At 44.7% G+C, this 21,208-nt stretch overlaps 1 protein-coding gene across 1 annotated transcript in view; it reads left to right on the plus strand.

The window, feature by feature from the left end:
* LOC311147786 (msx2-interacting protein-like) overlaps positions 1-16,524 on the plus strand; it is a 37,363-nt gene extending 20,839 nt beyond the window's left edge. The window contains exons 4-15 of the mRNA XM_084184564.1: positions 1,519-1,679; positions 3,639-3,854; positions 3,973-4,124; positions 4,235-4,360; positions 4,502-4,615; positions 4,748-4,861; positions 4,993-5,093; positions 5,192-13,148; positions 13,368-13,703; positions 13,866-14,060; positions 14,249-14,407; positions 14,570-16,524. Of these exons, the coding sequence (XP_084040690.1) occupies positions 1,519-1,679; positions 3,639-3,854; positions 3,973-4,124; positions 4,235-4,360; positions 4,502-4,615; positions 4,748-4,861; positions 4,993-5,093; positions 5,192-13,148; positions 13,368-13,703; positions 13,866-14,060; positions 14,249-14,407; positions 14,570-14,701 (9,763 nt within the window). The 3' untranslated portion in view covers positions 14,702-16,524. The remainder of the gene's footprint in view (positions 1-1,518; positions 1,680-3,638; positions 3,855-3,972; positions 4,125-4,234; positions 4,361-4,501; positions 4,616-4,747; positions 4,862-4,992; positions 5,094-5,191; positions 13,149-13,367; positions 13,704-13,865; positions 14,061-14,248; positions 14,408-14,569) is intronic.
* Positions 16,525-21,208: the final 4,684 nt, after the last annotated feature.

Consider the following 21,208-nt stretch of genomic DNA (forward strand, 5'->3'; position numbering starts at 1 on the left):
ACTCTTCCGTAAAGCCCAGTTCTGTGGAGTGTACGGCTTAAAGTGGTCCTATGGACAGATACTCCAGTCTCCACTGTGGAGCTTTGCAGCTCCTTCAGGGTTATCTTTGGCCTCTTTGTTGCCTCTGATTAATGCCCTCCTTGCCTGGTCTGTGAGTTTTGGTGTGCGGCCCTCTCTTGGCAGGTTTGTTGTGGTGCCATATTCTTTCAATTTTTTAAATAATGGATTTAATGGTGCTCCGTGGGATGTTCAAAGTTTCTTTATATTTTTTTATAACCCAACCCTGATCTGTACTTCTCCACAACTTTGTCCCTGACCTGTTTGGAGAGCTCCTTTGTCTTCATGGTGCCGCTTGCTTGGTGGTGCCCCTTGCTTAGTGGTGTTGCAGACTCTGGGGCCTTTCAGAACAGGTGTGTGTATATATACTGAGATCATGTTACAGATCATGTGACACTTAGATTGCACACAGGTGGACTTTATTTAACTAATTATGTGACTTCTGAAGGTAATTGGTTGCACCAGATCTTATTTAGGGGCTTCATAGCAAAAGGGGTGAATACATATGCACGCACCACTTTTCCGTTATTTATTTTTTAGTTATTTTTTTCATTTCACTTCACCAATTTGGACTATTTTGTGTATGTCCATTACATGAAATCCAAATAAAATTTCATTTAAATTACAGGTTGTAATGCAACAAAATAGGAAAAATGCCAAGGGGGATGAATACTTTTGCAAGGCACTGTAATAAGTTGCATGGACTTACTCTGTGTGCAATAATAGTGTTTAACATGATTTTTGAATGACTACCTCATCTCTGTACCCCACACATACAATTATCTGTAAGGTCCCTCAGTCGAGCTGTGAATTTCAAACACAGATTCAACAGCACAAGCAGTCTTCTGTCCAAATTGCTCTCTATTTGCCCTACAAAAGCCAGCGCCTTGCCATTTTTTCATCTACCTGTGAGTCATTGTTTGCTATAATTGGAATCTATGCACTTGTCATCTATTGTAGTAGTTCTATGCTACTCTCCCAACCTTGGTTGTTACTCAAGGTGATTTGATTCAAATCCGTATGGGCACGATCTGCTGAACATTTTGTGAAATTGGAACGATAGTGGCCAATATTTCAAGCCTAAATGCACTCGTGGGATAACTTGTATATTAATTGAGCAATAACAGTGCCACTGCAAGACAAGTAATAGTATTACATATATTTTTATGTTAGGTTAACCTTCATTTTTTCCAACCTCATATAGAAGGTTGTTCAAACAAAACTGATTGTTGTTGAGTGTGTAATGGATTGATGATGTTTACGATATACATCAGATCTGTGAGCTATATCAAAATCTTGTGGATAGAGATGTCTATAATTGTACTTTTTCAGACAAAAGCACACCATTTCTGAATCATCAGAGTTCTTTACAGGGATTTACTCCTCTTATGTCTGATATGTGAGATTCTATGACATTCACAGTATGCTATTTTCCACTAAGCCTCTGTTCCTCTCCGGCAGCAGTGATTCCAGCAGTAGTTCGAGTGATGACTCGCCAGCACGTTCAGTTCAGTCTGCTGCCGTCCCTGCACCTTCAGCTCTGCCTTTATCAGCCCTTGACAAGGATGAGCATCGAAAAAGCTTTGGTGTCAAGGTCCAGAATCTTCCTGTGCGTTCTACAGGTGAGGATTTGACCCCTTTCTGCTGTGTATATACCATACATTGTCTAGTCTAGACTACGTGATCAATACACTTTTAGGTTTTGGTAATAATTACATGTTGAGTTAATGACATTGTTGTTGAGGCTCTTTGTACTGCAGATATGAATTAGTCACTATGTACAGTGCATTCGGAAAGTATTCAGACCCCTTGACATTTTCCGAATTTTGTTACGTTACAGCCTTATTCTAAAACTGATGAAATTGTTTTTTTCCCTCGTCAATCAACACACAATACCTCATAATGACAAAGCAAAAACAGGTTGTTAGACATTTTTGCAAAAACGGAAATATCACATTTACGTAAGTATTCAGACCCTTTACTCAGTACTTTGTTGAAGCACCTTTGGCAGCGATTACAGCCTTGAGTCTTCTTGGATATGATGCTACAAGCTTGGCACACCTGTATTTGGGGAGTTTCTCCCATTCTTCTCTGCAGATCCTCTCAAGCTCTGTCAGGTTGGATGGGGAGCGTCGCTGCACAGCTATTTTCAGGTCTCTCCAGAGATGTTCGATCGGGTTCAAGTCCGGGCTCTGGCTGGGCCACTCAAGGACATTCAGAGACTTGTCCCGAAGCCACTCCTGCATTGTCTTGGCTGTGTGCTTAGGGTCGTTGTCCTGTTGGAAGGTGAACCGTCGCCCCAGTCTGAGGTCCTGAGTGTTCTGGAGCAGGTTTTCATCAAGGATCTCTCTGTACTTTGCTTCGTTCATCTTTCCCTTGATCCTGACTAGTCTCACAGTCCCTGCTGCTAAAAAACATCCCCACAGCATGATGCTGCCACCACCATGCTTCACCGTAGGGATGGTGCCAGGTTTCCTCTAGACGTGACGCTTGGCATTCAGGCCAAAGAGTTCAATCTTGGTTTCATCAGACCAGAGAATCTTGTTTCTCATGGTCTGAGAGTTCTTTACGTGCCTTTTGGCAAAGTCCAAGCGGGCTGTCATGTGCCTTTTACTGAGGAGTGGCTTCCGTCTGGCCACTCTAGCATAAAGGCCTGATTGGTGGAGTGCTGCAGAGATGGTTGTCCTTCTGGAAGGTTCTCCCATCTCCACAGAGGAACTCTGGAGCTCTGTCAGAGTGACCATCGGATTCTTGGTCACCTCCCTTACCAAGGCCCTTCTCCCCCGTGGTCCTCTGTAGTTCAGCTGGTAGAGCACGGCGCTTGTAACGCCAGGGTAGTGGGTTCGATCCCCGGGACTACTCATACACAAAAATGTATGCACGCATGACGGTAAGTCGCTTTGGATAAAAGCGTCTGCTAAATGGCATATTATTATTTATATTATTATTATTATTATTATTATTATCCCATGATTGCTCAGTTTGGCCGGGCGGCCAGCTCTAGGAAAAGTCTTGGTGGTTACAAACTTCTTCCATTTAAGAATGATGGAGGCCACTGCAATGGGGACCTTCAATGCTGCAGAAATGTTTTGGTACCCTTCCCCAGATCTGTGCCTCGACACAATCCTATCTCTGAGCTCTACGGACAATTCCTTCGACCTCATGGCTTGGTTTTTGCTCTGGCATGTACTGTCAACTGTGGGACCTTATATAGACAGGTGTGTGCCTTTCCAAATAATGTCCAATCAATTGAATTTACCACAGGTGGACTCCAATCACGTTGTAGAAGCATCTCAAGGATGATCAATGGAAACAGGATGCACCTGAGCTCAATTTCGAGTCTCATAGCAAAGGATCTGAATACTTATGTAAATACATTTCTAAAAACCTGTTTTCGCTTCGTTATTATGGGGTATTGTGTGTAGATTGATGAGATTATACTTTTAAAAATCCATTTAGAATAAGGCTGTAACGTAACAAAATGTGGAAAAAGTGAAGGGGTCTGAATACTTTCTGAATGCACTGTATGCACCTGAAAGTATTTAGTCAAGCTTTTATTTGATCTTTGTTCCCTCTGTCAGATACAAGTCTGAAGGATGGCCTGTTCCATGAGTTCAAGAAGTATGGGAAGGTGACGTCTGTGCAAATCCATGGAGCTTTAGAGGAGCGCTATGGACTTGTGTTCTTTCGCCAGCAAGAGGACCAGGAGAAGGCCCTGGGCGCATCAAAGGGGAAGCTGTTTTTTGGCATGCAAATTGAGGTCATCGTCTGGAATGGCCCTGGTGCGTCCACAACTGGTATATAAAGGGGCTTGAGTTTTTCCTAACAACTTTACCTGACCAGGAAAATCTCTGGGCTCTACCTTTTTAAACATGATTTATACAGGTTCATGAAAACATTAATTTCTCTTTTTAGAGACTGAAAGCGAGAATGAGTTCCGGCCTCTGGATGAGAGGATAGACGAGTTTCACCCCAAAGCCACACGGACTCTGTTTATTGGCAACCTGGAAAAGACCACCAGCTACCATGACCTGCTCAATATCTTTCAGCGATTTGGGGAGATAGTGGTATGTAAAATACATTCAGCATGTTGCAAAGGAGATTTTGTGAGGGAGGAATTGTCTAATTCAACACTGCCTCTCTTAATTTAGTGTTGCCTTTCTTTCCATTCACATAGGATATTGACATCAAGAAAGTTAATGGTGCCCCTCAGTATGCCTTTCTACAGTACTGTGACATTGCCAGTGTTTGTAAGGCCATAATGAAGATGGATGGAGAGTACCTCTGCAACCATAGGCTAAAGGTGAGGAGAGTATTATAACTCACATTTCACAAAACACTTATTTTGAATGTACAACTGAGATGTTTAGTTGTTGATAGGTGTGACTGGAGTATTATCAACAGGATAATATTGTTGATATGTTATTTATCCCTCTTTTTACAGCTGGGATTTGGAAAAAGTATGCCCACAACTTGTGTTTGGTTGGATGGTTTAGCCTCCAACATCACAGAGCAGTATCTCACTCGTCATTTCTGTCGTTATGGACATGTTGTCAAGGTAAGCCTGCTGCTTATTCCTGTTTATGCCCTTTTCTCATAACACATCCCCATGTCATTCCACATGGTATCTAAAGAAAGATCATATAGTTTTATTAAATTTTTGTCATACTTCTCTCCCCTCCCACAACAGGTTGTATTTGACAAACCCAAAGGAATGGCCCTTATCCTGTATAATAACATAGATTATGCGCAGGCCGCTGTCAAAGAGACCAAGGGTTGGAAGATGGGTGGCAACAAAATTAAGGTCAGCAAAAAATATATCTTATGAAATAGAATCCCTGTCAGTTGGGGGAATAGGCCAGATGATTGAAGACCATAGTCCAAACAATGATTTTTGTCTCTGCCTTATCAATTTCCATGTGTTTTTGTTTGCAGGTGGACTTTGCCAATCAGGAAAGTCAGATGGCTTTCTATCGCTCAATGCAGGCATCTGGGCAGGACATTCGCGACTTCTATGAAATCCTATCTGAACGAAGGTTTGTATAATTTAGCTCTAGATTTCTTTTGTCACATATCCCCACTAAAAAAATAATATAATGATTTTGGTTTCTCTGTATATTTTTGTATTTTTCAGGGATGAACGCAGGCCGCAGTATGAGTTTACAGCTGAACGGCCATTATTTGACAACAGTGTGCGAACACCTGGAGGAGCCTTCATAGAAGACCCCCGTCGCAAGTTACCTGCCAGAGGCCGAGAGTTCTACACTGAATGGGACCCATACCAGGGGGATTTCTATGACCCACGTTACTTTGATGACCCGCGTGAATACAGAGATCACAGAGACCCCTATGAGCAGGACATCCGCAAATACAGTTACTTGCAGAGGGAGCGTGAGAGGGAGCGCTTTGAAACAGACCGTGAACGTGACCATGGGCGGAGGACAATTGAACACAGCCAGAGCCCTTCTCACCCTAATCACCCTGCCAGTCCTACAGTGTCCCCCTCCCTCTCTGAGCGTCTACCAAGTGACTCTGATCGCTGCATTTGCTGTAGATCCTCAGAGCAAAGTTGCAGCTGCAGTTCACTCTCACCTCCAAGATTTGACAAGCCTGACAAGGCGCGCCCTGACCGGTATAATAAGAGCGATAAGCCAGAGAAGGAGAGATCCTTTGAAGGTGAACATGGTATTGGGGGTGAAAAGGAAAAGCGGGCTGGGCGCAAGGAGAAGGGTGAAAAGGAGAAAGGTGAGAAACCGAGGCTGAGGAAATTAAAATTGCAATCTACCAGCATTCCATCACCTGAGACGGACCCTGAACTTGAAAGAGAAGATAGTCCAGGCCTTCGAAGCAAAGTCAGCAAGTTTCCTCCTAAGGAAAAAGAAGGCTCGGGCAAAGGACAGCTAGACCTACCACCTTGTGTGGTGCAGCTAACGCGTGTGAAGGAGAAGGAAGGAAAATTGCTTGGTCATGCTGTCCTAGAAAAACAAAGACTTAGAGGTGAGAATGACAGTATTCGGCTTGCATCACCTTCAAGTGACCAGAACAGTCCTTCCTTTCGCATAGATCCTCAAAAAGGAGATATAATCAAGCATAGGAAGGTGCCCAAAGACAAAAACATGGCGAGGCTGGTTGAAGTTGTAGAAAATGATGGTAAAATTAATGCCAAAAAACATATGAAAGCTGGTCCTGGGTTTGATGGTTCTAACTCTGTGGATGTTGACCGTCTAGCTGCACGAAAGAGGCGTTTTGAAGAATCCATGCTGAAGACCGATCGACTGAAGAGGGCCAGTCAGGAAGAGGAGGAGGGTGGTAGATTGGGACTTAGGAAGACAGCTGACAGCGCTATGGCAAAGGAGAATAAGGGTGACAAGAGCCTATTTGCAAAAGGGGTTCATAAGAAGGAGCATCGCAAGGCTAAATCTGAGAGACTTGTTACTGTTTGCAGTCCTAAAGATAAACAAGAGTCTGATATTGACTCCATGGGAATGGGCCTTGGACTCAGTTTGGAACTTCAGTCACGACTTGGAGAACCAACAGAAGATGAAATAGATCCATTTGACCCACCCTGTCTGAAAATGGAGTTTTGGGGATCAAAAATCCAGAGTAGTTTAAGTCTCATGAAAATATCTGATGGGAGTCTTGACCAGGATGCATTCAATGTACAGCCGCAAGAAGACAATGGCGAGCAGGGTGTGGGACTATACAAAAGCAGAGAGGAGACTGAGGAACGACTTGCGTCTGATATTGACCACTCTCAGAGCTGCAAAAAACAAATGGAACAGAGCCGACAGCTTTGGCAGAAGCTAGAAGAGCCTGACAAATCAGATAAACTTGAAAGCCCACAAGGCAGCAACACAGAGGACTTTGAAAGATGCAGTCTGTTGCATGAGGTAGGAAAACCACCTCAAGATGTCACAGATGATTCTCCATCTAACAAATGTAAGAGGTCTGAGAGTTTTGACTTTGACTTGCTAAGTGCTAAGAGAGAACGACACTACAGGTCTTCTCGGGAATTAAATGAAGACCTTGGCCGGAGTGTCACAGCCTTTTCTGGCTCTAATCACTTTCCCTCAAATGAAGAAGTGTGTGCTTCCCAGTTATCACAATCAGTTACCAATAAAGAGACTAAAGACTCTCCTAAAGAAGAGGACAAAGTCTTCTCACATGTAGATTCATTGAAATACAGCTTGGACATGACACCCAATCGTCTCAGTTCCCCGAACACAGACTTTCCTAAGTCTAAGACAACATTGCTTGGGTGTGATGAGGAGCTACTCCAACGATGGGAGAGCAGAATCGAATCTGACTCCCTCAGAATGGACATGACCTTCCCCAGTAGCATTGTGAAACGTGAAAACATTCGCAAACGTCTTGTGCCTGAACTAGAGCCTGGAGAAGTACAGTCAGATTCAGATAATGATAGTGAGAACAAAAACCACTCCCCTAAGCCCAACACCTCACTGTCCTCTATCCTTAGGGAACGTGAAGAAAGGTTGACAGACCTGAAGTTCTCAGGCTCCCTGGAGAAGAACAAGTTCTATTCTTTTGCATTAGACAAGACTATAACTCCAGACACAAAAGCACTTCTTGAGCGAGCCAAGTCATTGTCCTCCTCAAGGGAGGATAATTGGTCCTTTCTTGACAGAGACTCTCGCTTTGCCAGTCTTCACAGTAGCTCAGACAAAGAAAAGGTAGAGTCTGCACCACGACCTATCCCGTCTTGGGACATGAAGAAGAAGAAAATTCGTACTGACTCTGAAGGTAAACTGGATGACAAAAAGGAGGACCCCAAAGCAGAGAATCAGCAACGGCAGGAGCTGTTTGCCTCTCGTTTTCTTCATAGTTCAATCTTTGAGCAAGATTCACGGCGTCTGCAACATCTTGAGCGCAAAGATCCAGATCCTAAGTTGGGATTTGGCAGACATCTTTCCAAACAGGATTATGTCGAAGGACAACCTGAGCCAGGGGGAGTGGACCTTCAAGAGCCCATAGTGCTTTTTCATAGCCGCTTTCTAGAGCTTCAACAACAGAAGGAGACCTCAAGGGACCACTTTCCAACAGAAATTGAAAGTGTTGATGTGGTTGATGAGAGTGAAGGAGAACAAGTTCAGAATGAACAACAAGAAGGGTCTCCCAAGGTTTCAGAGTTCATGCAGAAGGCTGATATTAAATCAGTCGGCCCTTCTCTCATCCTGCCAATTTCACAGTTTCTTCCTTCACCCAGAGAGATATCGCCACAGCAGGAGAAAGAGGCTATTTTAACTTCCTCATCTGAACAGACTGTCTCACTGATTAAAGAGGAACAAGTGAAACATAATCGTGATGTGTCCCCACCCCAATCTCCTCCACTAGTAGAGATCCAACCCCCATCCTCGATTGTAATCACTCCCCTATGTCCTGTCCTTTCAGAGGCTGAGGTTAAAGTTGAACCTAAAGAGGAATTATGTGAACCCAAAGTTACAACCGAAAGCAATGTTACAGTGGATCATGCATCTTTCTTTGATGTTAAGCCTCCCACTCCTGGTGCCTCATTAAGTAGTTTTGAGGCAGAGACTGCCGAATTCCCCTGCTCTGCTTCCCACAAGATTGAAGAGAATATGGACATGGTAAAGATGGAGGTCCAACCAGAGAAACCAGATTCTAAGGACTTTGACACACCTCATAAATCTGAAGCTTCCCAAGAGGTTCACATGCCAGTTTCAGAGACCGAAATGAAACCAGCAAAGCCAATTGGCAAACAACCCAAGAGTAAAAGGGCTAAGCCAAATGTGTCCGTAACACAAATCCTGAATCCCCCCGAAACAATTGTCTCTGAGAAACCAGTTACTCGAAAGAGTGAGCGAATTGACAGAGAGAAACTGAAAAGGTCTTCATCTCCACGAGGAGAAATATCATCAGAGCCTATAACCACAGCCAAGTCACCAGTTCATGCCCTTGATTCTGAGAATGAATCAAGCCTAATCCTCGGAAGGACCAGACGCCGAAATGTTCGGTCTATTTATGCCACACCATCTGAAGGGGAGGCCCAGCCACCAGGTAAAGAGGTGGTGGATTATTTACGCGCCACACGTAAGCGTGGTGTTGACAAAGAACCAGTGCAGCAGCTGCAGCAGGACGCATTGAACACATCTACCAACACAAGGCGAGGTAACCCACCCAAGTCACGCAGGCGAGGGGAAGATGTGTCACCAGTGAAAGGAGACTCACAGAAAACATCAGAGGAAGACATTGATATCAAAGAGCCTGTGAACACTGGAGAGGGTTTAAGAATGTCTGAGGGTTGGCATTCACCCCATATGCAGAAAGTGCAGAACACTCATGTGTCTTCACCTACTGGAACCTCTGTTGGCAGGAAAGCAAGTAGAGTAGACAAACAATCTGAGAGTGCAACATCACCAGGAGAGAAGTCAGGTGATAGTACAACTACTGAAGAGCCCAAAATAAAAGATGAGTCCGAAGAAGCAGGGAAATTATTAGAGGAAGCAAAGCAATGCTTGCCAACACAGAAAGACGAAAAAGACAAAGAGCTAACTGATCAAATTGCGAAAAAATCTTCTGAAGGGGATATTGAGAGGATAGAATCTACCTATGTGGAGAAAAGACAACAATCTGAAAAGAGTGGGAAAGTAAAAGAACCAAGGTTGACACAAAATTCCAAATTGGTGACAGAGGATAAATTGCATTGCTTGAGAAACCTTGAGATTCGTGTAAGCGTAGATGATGTGAAAGGGTTGCTTTGCTCTGGGGAGGATGAGTCTGAATCTTTTGAGACCACTGCTAAAAATGCCAAACCAGGAGTTCCAAATAAAGAAGAAACAAGGACTCAGTATCTGAAAGAAGCAGCAGAGCTCAGCCCAGAGGAAAGGGACGTTCTATTAGGGCTTGAACCACCGGTGGACCCAGCAGCCGCTCTTTTGGCACGTCAGATGGAACTGGAACGGGCAGTGGAGAATATTGCCAAACTTACAGTTGAGAAACCTCTTCAACCCTATAAGGAACCACCTGCAGAGCCACGTACCCTGCTGCCCCCTGTCACTGTAGAACCAGATAATGAAATAGAGGGGGAGAAGTCAGCTAATCCTGCCAGTGAAACCGAACTGGCTGCTGCTATTGATTCCATTACTGCTGAAGACATATCTACTGATACAGATGGGTTCACAGCTCCTCCCACTTACACTGCACTTGTTCCTACCCCAGAGCCCCTGGTCTCACCCTCTGCCAATGAGGTATTGGCACCAGAAACACGCATTATTGACCCAGACCCAGAGATGGGAGTTCTAATTCCCAGTGACAAGCCCTTGACGCCAGATGCTAAAGCCTCTGAATCATCTGTCTCTGGGGCCTCTGCCCAAGATGAGTCCCCTCCACCAGAAACACCCAAGAAAACAGGGAAAGCAGTCAGAGCTAAGACTCCAAAGAGGTCCAGGGGACGAAAGGCTTGTGTCAACAGGAAGGGAGAGACTGCTGAAGAGGTACCAGAACCTGAGACCTCCCCTATCAAGCTAACAGAGTCCATTCCTGAAGACATGGAAATCATCAACTCTAAGGCAGCTACAGCTGCAGCAACAGCAGCAACAGCCACTGTTGTCACTGCAGCTGCTACCTGCAAACGTGATATCACATGCACCATGACTGTGTATACCCCCAAGGAGGCAGAACAACCTGCTGTGGAACAACCCGTACCTGAAGAATCTGCCTTTCACTCTAGCACCAAGAGTCCTCCTCATTTCAAAAAGCTGCAACTATCCGCAGTAGCCCCTGCTCTCTCTCCATCCCTTGCCCTCACACCATCTCCAACCCAATTGAATGTCCCTCCACCTCGCCCAGGCAAGATGCCTGTTTCACCAGACTGGCTTCCAAGATCTGAAGAAAGTAGAATCCATGCTACTCCTGCAATTCAAGTTAATGTAGTCACTCCCTCTGCACCAGCAGTAACTGCACTTGGGAACCAGTCAGCAAACCCATCCATGCCTCCTGATACCAAGGCATCGGATATTGACCCTAGCTCCAGCACTCTAAGAAAGATCCTCATGGAGCCCAAATATGTGTCAGCATCAAACAGCAATGCCATTCCTACTACAGTGCTAACGACAACGCTGGCAGACCTTCGCATGTCAGAGAATGAGAACTTGTCTGACACAATGACCGCTTGGCACAAGCATCTTGAAGACAGACCCTCGCCTTTGATACCACATCCCACTTTTCAAAAACCATCCCCGCTTACAGAGACCCAGCAGAACTTTGGAGAGAAGATTGTACATTCAGTAATTTTCCCTACTACCTCTGTCATCAGCCGGATTCCAATGCCCTATGACACTGAGGAAGCACCTCGAATCTCCCTAAGTAACCGTAATGCTCCCCTATCTCTACCCAAACAGAAATTCAGATCAAGTATGAACGAGAACAATCGTTACCATGGAGTAGATGTGGCGGAGGATGTGAACAGCAGAGGACGGTCTGTAGTTGAGAGCACACCCTACAACACAGACTCCAGTCCTGGTCTCAGGGTGAATACATCACAGGGTGTGGTAGTACTAAGTTACTCAGGGCAAAAAACAGAGGTTCCTCAACGGATCAGCGCCAAAATTAGCCAGATCCCACCAGCCAGTGCAGTCGACATAGAGTTCCAGCAGTCTGTCTCTAAATCTCAGATTAAGCAAGAACCGCTTACCCCATCCCAGCCTTCCACCCCCAAGGGACCCCTGACACCCACAGGGTACGGACACCCTGGGGTACTCTTAACTGGCCAGTCATACAATTATCAGCCTGTCATCTCCACCATTAAGCAGGAGAGTCCTGTTTCTGACAAGTCAGAGTCGTCATATCACACTGGACTTCAGGGTAGCACAGTAATGATGATTCAACAAAAGATGATTCAACAACCGGTCACTAATCCTCAAGTATTGATGTACAATCAGGCTGTGATGCAGCAGCACATGAAGAAAAGGCCTGGAGTAGAATCCATACCAATGATGGCGGATATGGCAAAGGCACACCAGACATCCAACCTCAGTCAAATCATGAATCCACATCACCCATCTTTGACTGGAAACCGCATGAGTCCTAGTCCTAGTACCCCAACTGATCAGTCAGTCCCACACCTCAAGCAAGAGCCCTATTCCCCTCGAACAACGGGCCACTCACCTTCACCATTTGCCAAAGTTTGCCCTCCCAGCAACTCAATGTCCCCCCATGGCAGCTCTATGGTTTTGCATCCTGGTATGCCTGAGATGTCTCTGTACATCTCCAGTATGCACCACCCCCATCCAGAGCAGTCTGTTATCATGACCCCAGTGTCACATAGCGTCACCCAGTCAGTGTCTATGGGTCGCCACTGCCACGGTGAGGTCAGGATGAACACCCCACACATTTCTGGAATTAATTACGGAAGACGGGCGGATTTCCAACCATCTTCCCACGCTGGGCCCCCTCAGCGCTCCAACATGCCAGCTGTGATCAGAGACATGGTGGTGCAGTCCCACGCGGGCCCTACTCGGGGAGCCTCAGACCACAGTGCCGAGGAGGACATAAGGCATTACCACCAGGGGCTGTGCAGATCCTCTGCACCCCAGCTCCAGTCAGATGTGATGATGATGCAGGCAGAGCAGCAGCGAGGGCTGCATCACGCAGGCCTACGTCTGGACCAGTACAGTATGGCCTCCCGGGACATCAGAGACATACGGGACATGCGCATCCTGATGCACCATCAGCTAGGAGAGAACACCATCGCAGAGGGTCGTCAGTCACAAACTCCTGAGGCAGGAGCAACCTCAATCACCAACATCTCTGCTGCTTCCAAGAGTCCCTTGGTTGGAAAAGGCATGACGCAGATGGGGAAGGAGACTCCCAAACCATTGGAAGCAAAGATGTCTCACCCACCTCATACCGAGAGCAGCAGGATCATAGGGGTCCATTCATCCGTCCCTGTTATGGTGTCTCCTCATCATCATCCTCAAGGGGTTCAGCTGATTCATCCAGGCGGCGCTGGCTCCTTCCCAATGTACCGGGATATGCGGGGCTTCCACTCCCAGTTTTCCAGTCACTCTTCGATGGGATTTAACCTGGCTTCCCGCGGCATCACACCTTCCCAGGTCAGAGAACAATGCATTCATGCTTACATTTAGTTCATTAGTTTTCATCAGTTCAGTGTTTTTGCCATAGTGTTTTCAGTTAGGATTGACTTTTACTATTACAGTGTTTCTTTCCTACATGATTACTTCTATGCACGCAGCACTGTAGTCCTATGTGTTACTTATGTTTCTAATCTTTTGCTTATGTGCTACATCTTGTTTTTTTATTTGGTTCCTCAGGATTGTGATCTCGGCCACAGGGGAAAGCTGTCTCAGTCACTATCTGCCAGGTCACTTGATGGAGGATATGAAACCAAATCGGACAACTCCCACCTCATTCACACAGCCTCCAAGGACCTATCCCACATGCCCCGGATGCAGAGCGACACCATTTCACCCTCTTATGCATCTCCCATGGCTCTCTCCCATAAGCAAGAGCTAGTTCTGCAGAAGGGCCCACCAGTCTTCATGTCGAGCCCTCCAGCAGCACCCCTCTCAAGTTCCTCAGAGTTGCACCCTGAGGGTAAACTGGGGCACTCAGGATACCGGTCCGTCGATATGGTGCAGCTTTTGATGGTAAGGAGGCTGAAATTAGAACAATTACTAGAGGGACAATACTGAAGACATTCAGTCGTCATTTGTAAGATTATATTTAGAAATCTGTTTAGATAATATTGCTTGTACTTAAGATTTAATCTTTTTATCTGACCTGTCTTTGCTCCACTTTTGTTTGTGCAGAAATACCCCATAGTATGGCAAGGCCTGCTGGCACTGAAGAATGACTCCGCTGCCGTGCAGCTCCACTTTGTCTCTGGCAACAACGTGCTGGCTCACCACTCACTGCCGCCCCTGGAGGGAAGTGCCCCACTCCGCATCGCACAGAGGATGAGACTGGAAGCGTCCCAGCTCGAGGGCGTGGCTCGCAGGATGATGGTGAGTTGGTAGCTGTCCGCCATTAAAACAATGCATTTTTATCACGATTCTTGTAAGAAATAAATAAATAAAAAACTTTGGGGATGTTTTCTATTTAGGCAGCTGGTTCTCGTTACAACTGTGAATGTAAACATGCTTAATATTTCAGTAGAAAAGCTCAACCGATTTGATTGGGTTGTTGTTTACAGGTGGAGAGTGACTACTGCCTCTTGCTAGCTCTGCCATGTGGGCGAGATCAGGAGGATGTTCTCAGCCAGACCCTTCTTCTGAAAGGAGGCTTCATCACCTACCTACAGCAAAAACAGGCAGCTGGAATCATCAACGTCCCCAACCCCGGCTCTAATCAGGTATGTGGTGCATTAAGACTGTTATACCACGTAAGCATCCATTTTCAAAAAGACCTGTAATGGTCCTTTCTGTATTAAAGTAAACATTAGTTGGAGATGGGAGTATGCTACTGAACTGACTTCAAACACAGCTGACATGTGTCTTGTCTCTTCCTTCCCCAGCCGGCATACGTGGTGCAGATTTTCCCGCCGTGTGAGTTCTCAGAGAGCCACCTGTCCCGGCTTGCCCCCGACCTTCTCAACAGTATCTCCAGCATCTCCCCTCACCTCATGATTGTCATTGCCTCCGTGTAATACCTCTCCATAAATAAAATAAATAAAACTCAATTTTCTTGAACCCACCAGAACCAAGCCAACACCAGCCTTTTTGGACTTTCATCCAGTTTAGAAAACTGGAAATGCCTCATAGTTTGAATGGGTTTGACCATTTTTGGTTTTAAAATATGTCTCTTCACCAAGTCCTTAAATCATCCTACCACCTCTAATTCCACAACTCTCTGTCTTTACGGAGAGCACACGGAAGGGTGGATTAGGAGTTTCGGTGATCAATTCTATGATCATCCATTTAACTTTTGCCATTGTTGGAGGTAAACCGGATTGCGTCTTGATTTACTAAGCATTCAAGGGGACGAGGGAACAAAATGAGAAGGATGGCTAAGGGATGTTTTTACTCGAATTGAAATAATGATTGTGATTTCTTTCTTTTTTCTTAGTAATGACTGATCGGATCTGTTTTCTATGTTGAGAAAACAAAATCAAAAAGGAAATCAAAAACATGACATTTTTACAGATTTTGAGAATGAAATGACACATATTATAATAGACGTGCTCCAGTGACCAATCTTCTGTACTGCTTTTATTCTTCTACCATCGACCAACTTAATTTCCTTCTACTTCATTTCCAGTCAGCTCTCCTCAATGTTCCATCCCCAGGAATGGATATATAAAGAATGTATCATTTGTTTATTTTTATTTGCCTCCTTTTCAAGTCTGATGGTGTTGTGGACAATTGCAAAACTGTAAATATGATAAATATTTAAAGATTAAAAAGATGCAGGGAGACCAAGTGGATTACATAACAGTTTATCACTTTAACATTTTGGGGGTGGTGAGGGGTTGCAACTGGCAAGGACCCCTACAAAACTCAGTCCAGTGGCATTTATAAACATTTGTTTTTAGAATTAATTCTGTGCCCAAATGTATTTTTCAAAGGAAAAATCGCCACAATGTATCTAAATAACCGGAACCTATTTTCATACTTGAATTTGTATTTGTCACTCGGATCTACTGTAATAGCCTCTGCTTGTTTTTGATATTTTCTTCATCAGCCCAACCTGTTACAGCCTAATGCTACTCCATTGTGAAATCCTGTCCTCATTTCCATTGAGTACCATTAACAGTTCTATTTGATGTTGAATTGTGGAAACTGTTTAGGAAACTAGTAAGCATAGTCCTTCTGTCTCTCTCCTTGTGTCCTCCACTGCCCCCTACTGTTCCTCTGAAAATACTCCTGGATACCAATGTGTTCCCAAAGTCAAAAAAGCAAATTAGTAAATGACAGCTGTAGCATGCTTAACTTGAAGAAGTAAAGGGTAAATCCAATCCATGAGGCAACAAATGTGACTTGAACTTTAAACAATACCAGGAATGGATGTGTAAACTGTCTATCTCTCTTTCCTTTCTCTGAACTAGTGTCTCCCTGAGCCAATGCTGTAAATACTAATGTTCCCAATCTGTGCTCTTGTGTACTTTCCCTTATTACTGTCTCCGTTCAGGGTCCTCATATTTTGTTTTGTGTGACAAAGCAAAGCAGTCTGAAAGAGACACAGCTAGTTGTGAACCGATGCTGAAAGTAAACCATGATTCTCAGTTTTTGTGCTGTAAATATTTATATTACTGCAGGCTGAATACTCTCATGGTGATGTTGAAGGCACTTATAATTTTGATATACAAATGACAAGAAAATACAAAAAATACAAAATTATTAATCTTAAACTGTCTTTTGATCAAATCTTCATAATTTTTGTGTGTATTTTGCTGTTCCTCTATGAGGACATTTTAAACTGTAAAATGGTTGTTTAACATACTTACAGATCATTAAATGGTCTGTCACTCTTGATTTGTGTTTGTTTGATTGTGTTAGTTGTCTTTGTATGCTTTGTTCCACTGTAGATACATTACTGTATGATAATATAATGCCAACAGCTTATCATATTGTTATTACTCAGATTATGCAGAACATTGTTTTCAGTTGTTTTCAGGTTACTACTTTTTGTGAAATATGTTGCAGTGCACCTTGAAGTCACAAGATGTCAGCATAGGCAAGTATTTTGTACTTTGTCAGTGTCTGTAGCCTAAAGCCTACCATGCCCATTTAATGTTTTGAGTCTAGGTCCTATATCTGCGCTATTAGTTCACAATCCTAGTTTATTGGACAAATGCCTCTCATAAATTAGTTTTTGAATAACTGTCACTAATTTATACACAAGACAACTGCAGTGAAAAATCAACAGTACATGCATAGGAGAGAGCATAGAGAAGTTGAATTCTCCAAGAATGGCATTGCAATTATTAGTCTTGCAAAGCAAGTCATACATTTGTATCTGATAATCTGTGCCCATATTTTGCATTTCTGTGAAGCAGTCTGAAGATTAGTGACTGGAGAAATATGTCTAAAATGGGAATCGGCACAAGGGAAGGGCAGTTAAAGTTGCACTTTTGTACTTATCCTCCCTGAGGCTATAGGGCTCCATGGTTTGGAGAATTTTAAGACTCATGCCTGAAAATTAGGGTTTCCTGCTGCTCCTCTCACATTCAAAAGCACACTGGAGAATCCTCAGAGGAATGCCGATGGGGAGTTAGTGGTGAGGAATTACTTGCGGGAATGTTTGGCGGTCAGGCCTGCGGGGACTCATATTTTGAGGTACTGAAAAGGGTGAAATTAATGGGGGACTGCCTGTAGCGAAGAGACTCCCAAGTACCCCAACTGTACATCATGGTTTAATAACCCTAAATTTCAGCCATCAGAGGATGTTCTATATTTCCTAAATAATGGCTTCTTCCTGAATTGTCACCTGTGGTTTTTGATAATTTAAACACTCATCCCCCATGCCTAATGGAATAATACAGAACTTTTCATAACAGTATATCATATCAGAGAGAAAAGGGAGATCCAAAGAGATGTAGAATTGCTGAGGTTGTAAAAATAGAGGTTATCAAAATACATCGAGGTGGCCACTGAATACCTGAGGGAGTGCACAACTCTCCTCTCTCATCCCATTATCAGCCTCAAAACGCCATCCTGTCGCGTACACTCGGAAATTATTCAGACCCCTTGACTTTTTCCACCTTTTGTTACGTTACAGCCTTATTCTAAAATGGATTAAATTGGTTTTTTTCTTCATCAGTTGACACACTACCCCATAATGACAAAACAACAACAGTTTTTTATAAATGTTTGTAAAAAATGGAAATATGACATTTACATAAGTATTCAAACCCTTTACTCAGTACTTTTTTGAAGCAATTGTGCTGTGTTTGACGGCCCCCTAACCAATTGTGCTGTGTTGTTTAGCGTTATTTGTTATTTATTCTGTACATAATGTTTCTGCCACCGTCTCTTATGACCAAAAAGAGCTGTTGGATATCAGGACAGCAATTACTCACCTCGTATTGGACGAAGATATTCTACAGACACCCGACAAGGCTCAAATCGCCGTCATTCGCATGAGAAAGAGACGGAGATATCGTGGACGTAGGTCGGGGTGCCTTGTAAGGATATGACGGCGAGCGAGTAATCTGCCTCTACAATCTGTCCTACTAGCCAACGTACAATCATTGGAAAACAAAATAGACGACGTACGATCATGGATATCCTACCAATGGGACATTTAAAAACTGTAATATCTTATGTTTCACCGAGTTGTGGCTGAACGACAACATGGATAACATACAGCTGGCGGGATATACGCTACATCGGCAGGATCGAACGACTGACTCCGGTAAGACAAGGTCTGTGTATATTTGTAAACAACAGTTGGTGCAAGAAAACTAATATTAAGGAAGTCTCAAGGTTTTGCTCGGCTGAGGTAGAGTATCTCATGATAAGCTGTAGACCACACTATTTACCAAGAGAGTTTTCATCTATATTTTTCGTAGCTGTCTATTTACCACCACAAAACGGTGCTGGCACTAAGACTGCACTCAATGAGCTGTATAAGGCCATAAGCAAACAGGAAAACGCTCATCCAGAGGCAGTGCTCCTAGTGGCCGGGGACTTTAATGCAGAGAAACTTAAATATGTTCTACCTAATTTCTACCAGCATGTTAAATGTGCAACCAGAGGGGGAAAAAACTCTAGACCACCTTTACTCCACACACAGAGATGCGTACAAAGCTCTCCCTCGCCCTCCATTTGGCAAATCTGACCATAATTATATCCTCCTGATTCCTGCTTATAAGCAAAAACTAAAGCAGGAAGCACCAGTGACTCGGTTAATAAGGAAGTGGTCAGATGACGCAGATGCTAAGCTACAGGACTGTTTTGCTAGCACAGACTGGAATATGTTCTGGGATTCTTCCGATGGCATTGAGGAGTACACCACATCAGTCACTGGCTTCATCAATAAGTGCATCGATGACATCGTCCCCACAGTGACCGTACGTACCCCAACCAGAAGCCATGGATTACAGGCAACATCCGCACTGAGCTAATGGGTAGAGCTGCCGCTTTCAAGGAGCGGGACTCTAACCCGGATGCTTATAAGAAATCCTGCTATGCCCTCCGACAAACCATCAAACAGGCAAAGAGTCAATACAGGCCTCAGATTGATTCATACTACACCGGCTCCGACGCTTGTTGGATGTGGCAGGGCTTGCAAACTATTACAGACTTCAAAGGGAAGCACAGCCGCGAGCTGCCCAGTGACACGAGCCTACCAAACGGGCTAAATCACTTCTATGCTCGCTTCGCGGACAAGCAACACTGAAGCATGCATGAGAGCATCAGCTGTTCCGGATGACTATGTGATCACGCTCTCCGTAGCCGATGTGAGTAAGACTTTTAAGCAGGTCAACATTCCCAAGGCCGCAGGGCCAGACGGATTACCAGGACGTGTACTCCGAGCATGCGCTGACCAACTGGCAAGTGTCTTCACTGACATTTTCAACATGTCCCTGACTGAGTCTGTAATACCAACATGTTTCAAGCAGACCACCATAGTCCCTGTTCCCAATAACACTAAGATAACCTGCCTAAATGACTACCGACCCGTAGCACTCACGTCTGTAGCCATGAAGTGCTTTGAAAGGCTGGTCATGGCTCACATCAACACCATTATCCCAGAAACCCTATACCCACTCAATTTGCATACCGCCCCAAAAGATCCACAGATGATGCAATCCTTATTGCACTCCACACTGCCCTTTCCCACCTGAAAAAGAGGAACACCTACGTGAGAATGCTATTCATTGACTACAGCTCAGCCTTCAACACCATAGTGCCCTCAAAGCTCATCACCAAGCTAAGGACCCTGGGACAAACACCTCCCTCTGCAACTGGATCCTGGACTTCCTGACGGGCCGCCCCTGGGTGGTAAGGGTAGGTAAAAACACATCTGCCACGCTGATCCTCAAAACGGGGGCCCCTCATGGGTGCGTGCTCAGTCCCCTCCTGTACTCCCTGTTCAGCCATGACTGCATGGCCAGGCACGACTCCAACACCATCATTAAGTTTGCCGACGACACAACAGTGTTAGGCCTGATCACAGACAACGATGAGACAGCCTATAGGGAGGAGGTCAGAGACCTGGCCGTGTGGTGCCAGGATAACAACCTCTCCCTCAATGTGATCAAGACAAAGGAGATGATTATGGACTACAGAAAAAAAAGAGGACTGAACACGCCCCCATTCTCATTGACGGGGCTGTAGTGGAACAGGCTGAGAGCTTCAAGTTCCTTGGTGTCCACATCACCAACAAACTATTGTGGTCAAAACACACAAAGACAGTCGTGAAGAGGGCACGACAAAGCCTATTCCCCCTCAAGAGACTGAAAAGATTTTGCATGGGTCCTCAGATCCTCAAAAAGTTATACAGCTGCACCATCGAGAGCATCCTGACTGGTTGCATTACTGCCTGGTATGGCAACTGCTCGGCCTCCGACCGCAAGGCACTACAGAGGGTAGTGCGTACGGCCCAGTACATCACTGGGGGCAAGCTTCCTGCCATCCAGGACCTCTATACCAGCCAGTGTCAGAGGAATGCCCTAAAAATTGTCAAAGACTCCAGCCACCCTAGTCATAGACTGTTCTCTCTGCAAGCGGTACCAGAGCGCCAAGTCTAGGTCCAAAAGGCTTCTTAACAGCTTCTACCCCCAAGTCATAAGACTCCGGGACAGCTAATCATGGCTACCCGGACTATTTGCATTGTCCCCCCACCCCACCCCCTCTTTTACGCTGCTGCTACTCTCTGTTTATTATCTATGCATAGTCACTTTAACTCTACCCACATGTACATGTTACCTCAACTACCTCGACTAACCTGTGCCCCAACACATTGACTCTGTACCGGTACCCCCTGTATATAGCCTCGCTACTGTTATTTTATTTTACTGCTGCTCTTTAATTATCTTTTCCCATTTTTCTTAAAACTGCATTGTTGGTTAAGGGCTTGTAAGTAAGCATTTCACTCTAAGGTCTACACCTGTTGTATTCAGCGCATGTGGCAAATAAAATTTGATTTGATTTGATTTGACACCTGTATTTGGGGAGTTTCTCCCATTCTTCTCTGCAGATCCTCTCAA

This window comes from Coregonus lavaretus (assembly GCF_964263955.1).
Source record: "Coregonus lavaretus genome assembly, chromosome: 20".
Taxonomy (NCBI): domain Eukaryota; kingdom Metazoa; phylum Chordata; class Actinopteri; order Salmoniformes; family Salmonidae; genus Coregonus; species Coregonus lavaretus.